This window comes from Neoarius graeffei, chromosome 1, assembly GCF_027579695.1.
Source record: "Neoarius graeffei isolate fNeoGra1 chromosome 1, fNeoGra1.pri, whole genome shotgun sequence".
Lineage (NCBI taxonomy): Eukaryota > Metazoa > Chordata > Actinopteri > Siluriformes > Ariidae > Neoarius > Neoarius graeffei.
Window position 1 is genome coordinate 103,632,146 of NC_083569.1, and position 12,517 is coordinate 103,644,662.

Sequence of the window (12,517 nt, forward strand, 5' to 3'; positions counted from 1 at the left end):
AAGCAGGGTGCAAATCTGATCCGTGGTGAGTTTCATTCTATCCAGTAAGGAGCTATCCTGAAGGAGTCGTTGGTATGAACCTGGGTATGAACCTGAAGTTTCAATCAAACCTTCCTCTTCCCTCCTCCAAGTTTGTGCCTGCTTGCATCTTTATTCAAAGGGATAACAGAAAATTTACTTCACAAGCCAACATTTATTTAACTTCTGGTATGTCAGCTGTAGTTGACTCTTAATTGCAGATTTGGTAGCTCGTTCCCTGTGCTGCCCTACTTTATTTAACTGACAAAAGTACAAAGAAAATATTTTCAATAGTTTTATTGACCAACTTAATTGTATTTTGTAAATATAAATGAAGTTAGAATTTGATGCTTGCAACACACTCAAAAAAAAAAAAGTTGGGAGAGAGGAAAGGATCGTGGTAAGCATTTTGTGCATTGTGAAATAACAAATCACAGATCTTTGTTTTTAGTGCATTTTGGAAAATATCCCAACTTTTCTGGAAATGGGGTTATTAATAATGTACACAAGTGCAGCCACCTGATTAGCTATCATAAGCTTAAAAGTCCAAAAAAAAAAAGGTTAAGTTTTATTGTACATGGGCAACCAATATAGCTTCCAGGATGTGATAAATTTGTTGATAGCCAGGTACCAGAAGTGAAGTGTAGCCAATGTAAACATATTTGTAAGCCTGGATTTAGTCAGTTGAAAAAGAGTATTCTTCAAGTCAGTATGGACAGTGGAGAAACCGGATATCTGTATGAACCTCAGAAAAAGAACAAACAGCATCTGGTAAATGATTTCAGCAGCAAATCATCAGATGATTCTCATGATGAAATCCGTGGTGCTTTGCAAGTGCAAAGTTGGGAAGGCAGGAAAAAGGGTTCAGCAGCTATCTGGTGATGATGTGGAAAGTGTGCCAAGCAGAAAACTGATATTGAATGTGTTTGTTGTAAAGACCACGACCTTTTATGTGATACAATACAGGCACAGTCATTGAGTTCTTTCATCTCATGCTAGTGATATATCTATCTACTTACTTACTGTGTGAATACAGGTATAGACATGCAATGTGCCACAATTGTTTGTTTATTTGGTCTAAATATAGGCTAATGACAGCTTGAAGCCGAGTGCGAGTTTATAGCAGAGCGGAATAAAGCGTGGAGCACCAGACAATGAAATTTAGATCTTTATGTAAGATAGATGTTTTTTTTATCCAGTGCTTATTTTTAAATCTGCATTTTACAAAATAATAAGAATTATTTTCTAACACTATAGTTTGATGTTTGTTTGAATGTTCTTTGTTTGAATGGTTTGTCTGCCGGTTGGGATGTAGCTCCAGACCTAGTTTTGGGTGTCGGTTTCCTTCAGGTCTTGGTCCGCTATGGGTGATGCCTGTGCTACTTGCTGTGGACTGTAGTGAGCTCATTGCTCTTTTAACATCAGGGTTGTCCAGCACTCTGTGTGGCAATGCTTCTGTGCTTGGTACGGTGTTCCGAGCAATGTTTCCCAGTGGCGTTGTGGTAGCTGTGCAGATGGTTTGGGACATAAGTGCTCTGTGTGGCGGTGCTTCTGTGCTCACTTTGTGGATCTATGGCATGGTATTCTGGGCAATGTTGCCTGGTGGCGTCGCAGCGGCTATGCAGGCCATGTGGGATTTACTTTCGTTGCACCTTCTGGTGGGACTGTGGGTAGCTACACCATTGGAATTGCACCCTGACCCTTTTTTGGTGGATTTTTTTTTTTTTTTTTGTAATTAAGTGACCTTGGGTGTGAGAAAGGCGTTATATAAGTTGAACTAATTGTTAATTATTATTAACACATTTTACATTCGGGCGGCACGGTGGTGTAGTGGTTAGCGCTGTCGCCTCACAGCAAAAAGGTCCTGGGTTCAAGCCCTGGGGCCGGCGAGGGCCTTTCTGTGCGGAGTTTGCATGTTCTCCCCGTGTCCGCGTGGGTTTCCTCCGGGTGCTCTGGTTTCCCCCACAGTCCAAAGACATGCAGGTTAGGTTAACTGGTGACTCTAAATTGAGCGTAGGTGTGAATGTGAGTGTGAATGGTTGTCTGTGTCTATGTGTCAGCCCTGTGATGACCTGGCGACTTGTCCAGGGTGTACCCCGCCTTTCGCCCGTAGTCAGCTGGGATAGGCTCCAGCTTGCCTGTGACCCTGTAGAAGGATAAAGTGGCTAGAGGAGATGAGATGAGACATTTTACATTCCTTGGGAGCTCCACTTTTAGCCAGTGCCTAAATACATACATACATACATACATACATACATTGAATGTCTATACTATTCTAGTTTATTGGCTTGCATGGCCTGAATCCTTTTTCTGTGGATAGTGTCGGAATATTGTTGGCACAGCATCAGGTTTGAGTCTAGCACGACCTGCGTAGCCCAAGGACTCGGCCTGTAGATTCTTTTCAAAGCGATCAGGCTCAAAATGCTCCTCGCAACCAACAGAATTTCTCCCAAAGAAGAGGGTTTCTAAAGTGTGGCCTGTTCCCAAATTGTGTCGCCACTGTTTAGCAAGTCGACAATGTTGCTCGGTTGTCAGCAATAGAAGACAGAAAAAATGCTTTCCCTTATGATGTTTGTTATTTTTGCAACCAGAAGCTTTACACTGCTGTTTTTCAAAAATGTTTTGTACATCCGGCTATATTGCGGTGTCGGGAGCAGCAACCCAACTAAGATACAAGAAACCGATCAACAGTACTATGTCAAGCTGACCTTTGACACTGGCAATATGGCTGCACCCTTGAGTGCGCAGGAACACAAAAGAATTTTAAAGCACTGCTTTATGCAACGCAGTGTGACAATACAGGGTAGTCAAAATGCATTTGTGTAAAATGTTTATTTTTTGCTGTGGGCATTCTTTAAGATCACAAATAATAAATAGGAAGCCAAACAGGATTTGCCCTTGAAGATGGCAGATTTTATTTTGATCACAAGGATCAATATGTTCAAGCTACATAGCAAATGGTAAACATTACTATGTGTAAAGCAATAAAAACAAAACATTAAATGGCTGCTTAAAACTAAGATGTTGCTTCTTGAGTTAACCAGAAAAAAGACTGTTGAAAAGAGGAAGAAAGTTTCAGTCACTACTAGCTTTCTACTTTTTTTGTGATGGTAGATATGTGATTTTCAGACAGAGACATTAATCATTATGTCTGTGGCTGCATTAGACAGTTTGATGTTGTACACTATCTTTAGCACCACCCACATATCCATGATCGACTCACATGGGATCTAGACAAACAAAGTAACCAAATTCAGGACGAGAAGCTTGTCTGGAGGATTATTGCTAATTCACAGACCACACCACCCAGGGGCAAAGTGCTGTAAGTAATGCAACTTGCCTCATGGTTAAAAGTTTTTGGATATCAACCGTGCCAAAGACATCCATCACTGGGAGTCCAGGAGAGTGTAATTGCTCTTGAAAGAACTGACTATGTTTACAATGTAGATTATTATTATGTTTTAATTCTAGCTGTGTAAGTGTTGTTGAAATCCGACCAAAATTACATGGTAAACTGCAGTGTTCTATCTCCCTCTTTCCTCAGGAACTACCACTGCGATCTCAGAGACCCATTGACAGCAGCGGGAAATTCGAAGCTCAATGACAAACAACTTGTTAGGTCAAATTTTATTATCAGTAGGTTAAATCAAGATATATGTAGATATATGTAAGTTTAGTTAAGTATTAATTCTTGGCTTATTCTGTGTCAAAATTATATTAGTTGAAACGACCTGAGTCCGGCTGGACATTGTTTTGGAACATTTTGTTTATTCTTTGATATGAATGTGTATTTTGAACAGAGAAGTGTCTGAAGGTCTGTTTTAGTGTCAGATCGACTCACACACGCTCTGAAATGGTAGAATTAAAGTTCATGTTAATTCATTCAGTTGAAACCTAGGTCATAGCTTCATAAAAGCTATGAAATATACTGAAATATATTGAAATATACTATGGTAGTGATTTGGATCCCGTAATTAATGAATGCATTCCGTGATTAATGTTAGTTTTATAGTTCTAGATTAGTTTCATAATGACATTATAATTATAATTAAGATCTTATGATTCTAAGGGTTTTTAGTTTAAAAGCATTAACCTAATTTAGTTAATTAACCTGTTAGTTGTTTAATTGTTCTCTCTCTTTCAGACATATTCTCATTGTTCTTGTGGTTAAGTTGTTCTTATTTTTATGTTTATTTTCTTATAACATTCCTTGTTTTAGCATTATTAAAGACATATTGTTATCTGTTATTTTGCTTATGTTGATGAAATCAGGATGTAATTTACTGACTTAACACACATTCATGTGTTAAGAAATTATGTTAAATTATTAGATCCTTTCTGTGCAAACTAATGTCTTTGACCTTCTCTGAATAGACTCCGTAGACTATACATTATCTGTGTTTAGACATTCCATGCTCTAACCATAATATTTATCTATCTGTACCTTACTGTCATCAGAAATATGTTTTTATATTATGATTGATTCAAGATCATTACCCACTTCTACATAGACGCACACCCATTACACACACACACCCCTCTCTGAGGTCACATACAAACACACACACATTTGACAGACACAATAGCCGTTTGGAGAGATTATGATTTGTTATAAAAGGTGTTTGTAATCTTTCATCTTTGACGAAGTGACTGTGCGAATAAACTGGCATGTGAATCTCTGATTCCTTGTCTGTTTTCTCTCGACCTGATCATTCTCATCCTCGGCCGAGGGTGGCCCACGAAGGAATCGGGGTCTCTGACTGGGGTGAACCCCAACACAACTGAAAACTGGAGAAAGTATAGACGGGAATCTGAAGTGCAATACATAAATCACCAGCGGCATGTCAACCAGTATGAGGGTGCCTATGTTGAAAATGCAATTGTAAATGGAAGACATTCTGAAAATGTTACAGTGGACACCCTTGAAAGCATGGCTTTAACCGAGACCTTGTTCGGCAACTACTTTGTAAAGGTTTGTATTTTTTCACAACCCAAAAGAGAACAGAACCTTAATACAGAATAACTGCATGTTATGCATTAATTAGTCTCACAGTGCAGACATGATCTCAAAGTAGTGGCAGTGTATAACCACAAACATATACACACTGTAATCCAAGATGGCTGAGAAATTGTGTCTTGATTGGAAATTGAGTTGAGATTTAGAGAGTGTCTGTTGGCAGAGTGTGTTGTTCACACTCATTCATTCATTCATTCATTCATCTTCAATAAGCACTCCATCCTGGTATGGATCACAGTGGATTTGGAGCCTGGGTGTGAGGCATAAATACACCCTGAATGGAACACCATTCCATCCGAGGCCACCATGCACACACTCAAATCACATACTTATTCACACCTAGGAACAATTTAGAATAGACATTCCACCTACCAGCATGTGGTTTAAAGAGGTAGGAGGGAAAAAAAAGAGAGAACCAGCAGGACAGCTACATGGGCAAAAACATGGAAAACTCAGTGGGAATCTCAGGAGCTGTGAGGGCCCAATGCTACCTACTCTATTACAGTGCTACCCTGTTTGTGCTCAATCTCACCATAATTCACTGCCAAGTTTTTGAAAGGTTGTCTCTCGAAATGTGTTCTTCTAGAGATAAGACTATGCCTTCATAACATTTAATTTCACTTTATGGCAAAGGATTCAGGTGGAATATTAGTTTTCACATATACACAAACGCTGCGAATACATTTAAAAAAAAATTTCTGAAGGTGTCTTTTTACATCTACAAAAGATGCAAAAAAAGAATTAAATTCCATGAAAAGAACCTCCAAAAACTTTTTAAGGGTTTCTTTTCATATCCTGCTATTTGATTGAAGCCTACAAAGAATTTCTTTGGTCTGACAGGTTGACTGATGAAGTTGGTGTTGTGTTTTCTTTTTTACTCTCCAGCTGGACCAATCTGATCTTATTTTGAGTGTAAATGTAGTTGTTATCTGCTGTGTGAATGAGACATAGTTTAGCAGTGTTGAGTTCTGATGTCCTGTGTGTTGTTGCAGAAAACACTGGATATAGTGAAGCAGGAGGCTCCTGAATACCAGCTGCTGAGGTTTCATGATGAAACCTGCAACTCAGTCACAGGCTCCTTAGAGGACCTCTGTGACTATATAGATGATGAAGATGATCTGGATTTCCTTGATGACCTCGGACCTCAGTTCAAAAGGCTTGCTGAGATTTGCTGTGGCTCAGCCATTGAATTCGAGGCCAGCTCCACTTCCATGCCTCCCAAAATGGTCTCATCCAGTTCACAAGTGGGTTTCAAAGTAGAAGAAGCTGTTGGTGGTGTCCACAGTAAGGCGCCCTCCATCTCTGCATCCAGCTACTCCTCTACTATGCAAAATGCCCAAACTACAAATTATAGAGAGAGTATTATCAGTGGAGGCACCACATCAGCAACCACCATAGGCCAAACGCTGCTCGTACAGCAGCCACCTGTCTACGTTTCCCTTACCCCTATGTATGTGGTGGAACAACAACATCCCACCCTTTTTTTGGCTTCTGGTCCAGTACCAGGTGTTCAAGAACGCAATGTGGTGCTGGTGGAGAAAGAGGGTACCAACATGGTAATGGCTGCCCAGTACACCCTTCCCAGGCTGGGGTTGCAGCAAGCACATACTAAAGTGCTGGTGGATCCAGGTATTGGAGGCACAGTGGTGCATGGGTTCTCAGGCCACCCTGAGCCTCAGGGCACTATTTCTGGTACCCTTCAGGTTGTAGACAGCATGGAGCCTCTACATGTGGTGCAGAGCTTCTCGCACTCCAGCATCAACAAGAATCAGAGTATGAAGGCCCAAGGGGAAAGTGGAGGGATCATGGCTTTTGGAAATGCATCAGTTATCCCAAGTGCCCTTTCAATGTCACAGTAAGATGTGTCCCTGTTTATTGTGTCAAATGGTAGCACTCACAAAGAGATGACAGAGGAAAGGGTTTCAGTTGTCGAGAAAAGTTTCCAGTCAAGCTCCACCTCCTAATGCCTTGACAAAGATGCTCAACATTCTACGTGCAGACCCATATTTTCATGATTCAGCCGTTTGTTCTGTGAAGAACATCCCACAAACCTGATTAACCAGATCATCAAATTTACACTTAATAAAGAGAAACATGAACAATTTTTCAAGATCCATGATTTAATTGAGAGAGATGGGCATAATTAGTCAAATAATGTCACATATCTGTGAGGCTGTTTGTTATAAAAGTTTAATCAGGATTGAGTAATTGGGAAATTGTTTGTAGTGGCAGTGTGTTCGAGTATTCAGCTTGAATATCCATCACTAAGAATGATCAGGACAGGCTTTTTAGGAGGTTTTGATATCCTGATGTGTATTTCCTGTAACTTAGATGTGTATCAACCATTACATGTATCATCAGTTTATTTCTCACTTCAGATAACAGATAGTGAGTTTTGATTATTTGATTGATTGTTTCTCTGTTACTTTTATATTTCTAACCCAGTAATGAAAATAGATTGCAAGATTGTGTGCTTTTGGTATCTGACCTGGGTAAATTTGTGCTGTAAGTGTGCTAAATATCTCTTCATGTGCCAGAATAAACAGGAAGCCATGCTCTGTCTTCTTTCGAATTTGAAAACAGTTTTTCTACGAAAGATAAGAACGTTCAAGACAGCCTGACTATAATATTAACAGTTTTAACAGGTATAACCCTCAACTGTCCTCATGGGGCCGTCCTTCACAGGAGCAGTGTGATAAAACTCCGACCAGACACAGGGCACCAGGATGGATCAAGCAGGTCCGAGGGGCAGAAGAGGCCAGCATCTCAATCACAGGATCAACATGTAACTCAGAGGGACAGATTGGGGGGGGGGGGGGGGGGAGAGAGAGAGAAAGAAAACACATTGTTAGGTATTCCCTAAAAATGCCAAGTATTAAATCTGTGTGGTAGGCTCGCAGAGACGAGAGTCTTTACATCAGGCATAACACACAAGAATGGCATGTTAATATGGTAAAATATATCATGACCTGCTCTGGCTGGATGCTTGATTGGGTGATGGGAGCACACTCCTCAGCAATGATGAGATGCAGATGGGACCCTTAGAGCTGGCCAAGACAATTCAGTTACATTTCACCGGGTCTGGGACATGCGACAGAATGTCTGATGGCCGATTCCCTGCAGGCTACGATAGCCAGTCGAGGTCTCCACCCTCTCCACCAAAAGATTTCCTGTTGACTCCCTGTAACTCAGAGGGACAGATTTGGGGTGGGGGGGAGGGAAAGAAAACACAGGTGGTTAGGTATGCCCAATGTCACCTGAATAAGTAGGAACAGTATACATATTGCACCGAGTACAAGCAGGGACTCCGGCAACTAACTATGACAGCATAACTAAAAGGAGAGAGCCAGAAGGTAACACAGGCATGAGGGAGCCCCGGGACATAAAGCAGCCAGCCACTACACCGTCAACAAACTCGAGTGAGCAAGCGAGTGGGGACTGACAGCATCCATACATCCCAGTTTACCAAAACACTCTATGTCTGAGGACCCTCCAGATCTACTCCTTTACCTCATAAACACCATTAACAAAAGGCTTGACTAAACAGATATGTTTTCAGCCTAGACTTAAATGCTGAGACTGTGTCTGATTCCTGAACATTACTTGGAAGGCTGTTCCATAACAGTGGGGCTTTGTAAGAAAAGGCTCTGCCCCCTGATGTAGCCTTCACTATACGAGGTACCAGCAGATAGCCTGCACCTTTTGATCTAAGTAGGCGTGGCAGGTCATAGAGGAGCAGAAGTTCACTCAGGTACTGTGGTGCGAGACCATTTAGTGCTTTAAAGGTCAATAGTAGTATTTTATAATCAATACGAAATTTGATTGGGAGCCAATGCAGTGTGGATAAAACAGGCGTGATGTGGTCATATTTTCTAGTTCTAGTAAGGACTCTTGCTGCTGCATTTTGAACTAACTGGAGCTTGTTTATGCACTTATTGGAACATCCAGACAGTAAGGCATTACAATAATCCAACCTGGAGGTAATGAAAGCATGGACTAGTTTTTCTGCATCATGCAATGACATTAAATTTCTTATCTTTGCAATATTTCTGAGATGAAAGAAAGCTATCTGGGTGATGTTATCAATGTGAGTTTCGAATGAAAGACTGGGGTCAATAATCACTCCAAGGTCTTTTACTGCTGCACGTGAAGAAACAGAAAGGCCATCCAGAGTTACTGTGTAATCAGAAAACTTACTTCTAGCTGTATGTGGTCCTAGTACAAGTACTTCAGTCTTGTCAGAGTTAAGCAGAAGGAAATTAATAAGCATCCAGTGTCTAATGTCCTTAACACATTCCTCAATTCTATTAAGCTGGTGTCTCTCATCAGATTTTGCAGAGACATACAACTGTGTGTCATCAGCATAACAGTGGAAACTAATACAATGTTTACGAATAATATCGCCCAGAGGTAACATATTTAGAGAAAAAAGCAGTGGACCCAAGACAGAACCTTGTGGAACACCAAACTTTACCTCGGTACGTCTAGAAATATCACCATTTATATCAACATACTGATAACGATCAGTTAGATAAGACCTGAGCCAGGAGAGGGCCATTCCCTTAACTCCCACAACATTTTCTAGTCTATCCAGAAGAATGGAATGATCAATGGTATCAAATGCTGCACTAAGGTCAAGCAACACAAGTAGCGAGACACAGTAGTTGCTTTAGCACAGTGGTGTAGTGGTTAGCACTGTCACCTCACGGCAAGAAGGTCCTGGGTTCGAGCCCAGCGGCTGAGAAGGGCCTTTCTGTGTGGAGTTGGCATGCTCTCCTCGTGTCTGTGTGGGTTTCCACTGGGTGCTCCGGTTTTCCCCACAGTCCAAAGGCACGCAGGTTAGGCTAACTGGTGGCTCTAAATTGACCATAGGTTTGAATGTGAATGGTTGTTTGTGTCTGTGTGTCAGCCCTGCGATGACCTGGCGACTTGTCCAGGGTGTACCCTGCCTCTCGCCCATAGTCAGCTGGGATAGGCTCCAGCTTGCCTGCAACCCTGTAGAACAGGATAAGCGGCTACAGATAATGGATGGATGGATAGTTGCCTTAGCTTTCATCACGGCATATGAAAACACCACAGTCATTTTAAAGAATTCCAAGGTATGAAGATGTGTGATGGTGACAGATATATGTGACTTGTTGAACATATGAAAGCATTGTTCGTGTCAAGTATGACTTCATAATTGTGTTAAATTATTAAACACAATTTCTGAACCATTTTAACCTGAGAACTGGAAATGTGCTAGAATTTTTAGCTCATCCAGCTGACGAACAAAGGAGATTGCTGAGGACCTCAGAAAAAGCATTGCTGATGCTCATCAGGCTGGAAAAGGTTACAAAACCATCTCTAAAGAGTTTGGACTCCACCAATCCACAGTGCGACAGATTGTGTACAAATGGAGGAAATTCAAGACCATTGTTACCCTCCCAAGGAGTGGTCAACCAACCAAGATCACTCCAGGAGCAAGGCATGTAATACGGTCGTCAGCAAGGTCACAAAGGACCCCAGGGTAACTTCTAAGCAACTGAAGGCCTCTCTCACATTGGCTAATGTTAATGTTCATGAGTCCACCATCAGGAGAACACACAGAACAACAATGGTGTGCATGGCAGGGTTGCAAGGAGAAAGCCACTGCTCGACAAAAAGAACATTGCTGCTCATCTGCAGTTTGCTAAAGATCACATGTGCAAGCCAGAAGGCTATTGGAAAAATGTTTTGTGGACGGATGAGAACAAAATAGAACTTTTTGATTTAAAGGAGAAGCATTATGTTTGGAGAAAGGAAAACATTGCATTCCAGCATAAGAACCTTATCCCACCTGTGAGACATGGTGGTGGTAGTATCATGGTTCAGGCCTGTTTTGCTGGAACTAGGCCAGGACGGCTTGCCATGATTGATGGAACAATGAATTCTGAATTATACCAGCAAATTCTAAAGGAAAATGTCAGGACATCTGTCCATGAACTGAATCTCAAGAGAAGGTGGGTCATTCAGGAAGACAACGACCCTCAGTACACAAGTCGTTCTACCTAAGAATGGTTAAAGAAGAATAAAATTAATGTTTTGGAATGGCCAAGTCAAAGTCCTGACTTTAACCCAATCGAAATGTTGTGGAAGGACCTGAAGCGAGCAGTTCATGTGAGGAAACCCACCAACATCCCAGAGTTGAAGCTGTTCTGTACGGAGGAACGGGCTAAAATTCCTCCAAGCCGGTGTGCAGGACTGATCAACAGTTACCGGAAACGTTTAGTTGCAATTATTGCTGCACAAGGGGGTCACACCAGATACTGAAAGCAAAGGTTCACATACTTTTGCCACTCACAGGTATGTAATATTGGATCATTTTCCTCAATAAATAAATGACCGAGTATAATATTTTTGTCTCATTTGTTTAACTGGGTTCTCTTTATCTACTTTTAGGACTTGTGTGAAAATCTCATGATGTTTTAGCTCATATTTATGCAGAAATGTAGAAAATTCTAAAGGGTTCGCATACTTTCAAGCACCACTGTATCCAGCTATGATATGATGCAGCCTGATGCAAAGTAGAGTTATTCTTACTTTCCTATTTCCAATGATTACACCTTTTAAGTTAACATTTATCTGTTTATAGTTACATCTAAATGTTGCACAATGCAGTACCAGCCCAAGCTAGGGTCCAAAGCAGAGTTTGAATTGGGGGCCCCTGACAGAGAAACATGTTTGGCATGCTTGAAACTGGTACAGGCTGTTCTGATTGGTACTTGTTTTGGCTAGTTAAATCCTTGAGATTTAACTTCACTCACACATCTGCTCTCTGTTTCCATGAGGTTATTCTGGCCAGTGATGTAATGTTCCATCATCCATTGATCTTACTTTGTCATACACAGATAACCTGGCTTCATAAATCCCATCTTCCAATCATTTAGCTACAACACTCTTGAATTTGGATATATACTCATGTTTGTCCTACAATAAACTGAGAAACATCTCTGAACAGCTGTGTCTGCGTCAGTGACTGTTGTTCCTGGATCCATAAGGAAGAATCGCCTGGGTGGCAGATGTCTACATTCCTAAATCATACTTTGTCAATTCAACCTCCTTCAGTACAGACACATCAAAACCGATCAATCCCCCACTGCCTTGGTGCTGCTAATAATATCGATTATTGTCAATGCTTGATCATTCACACGTGTCTGGAACAGAAGGTTATTTTCATTACAGAAATATATACCCAGCAACAAGTTAATTTTAACTAGCTAGCCAGAGAAATGAGGGAGAATCTCACTACTGTTATATTTTGCTAACTAATTAAAAATTAGCTTAAAATGATAACTGAACATTCTTCTTCCTTCTTTTCGCTTCTCCACATGTATATGTCCTTTTTTACAACATTACTTTTTTACTGCTTTTTCCATCAATTCAGAGGAGAGGACTGTTACCTGACATAAGTCTGACTGACTGTGCTTGCATCAAAATGCAAATGTAAATGCAAAATGTAAA

The 12,517-nt window shown here is 40.9% G+C and overlaps 2 protein-coding genes across 4 annotated transcripts in view; one reads left to right on the plus strand and one right to left on the minus strand.

The window, feature by feature from the left end:
* The window catches only part of LOC132879931 (desmoglein-2-like protein), a 123,315-nt gene extending 119,310 nt beyond the window's left edge, over positions 1-4,005 (plus strand). For all 3 annotated transcript variants that reach the window (XM_060913758.1, XM_060913767.1, XM_060913775.1), the window contains one exon: positions 3,563-4,005. In XM_060913758.1, coding sequence (XP_060769741.1) covers positions 3,563-3,622 — 60 coding nt within the window. In that variant the 3' untranslated portion in view covers positions 3,623-4,005. The remainder of the gene's footprint in view (positions 1-3,562) is intronic.
* LOC132880299 (desmoglein-2-like protein) overlaps positions 1-12,517 on the minus strand; it is a 352,687-nt gene that overhangs the window by 194,626 nt on the left and 145,544 nt on the right. The window lies entirely within an intron of this gene.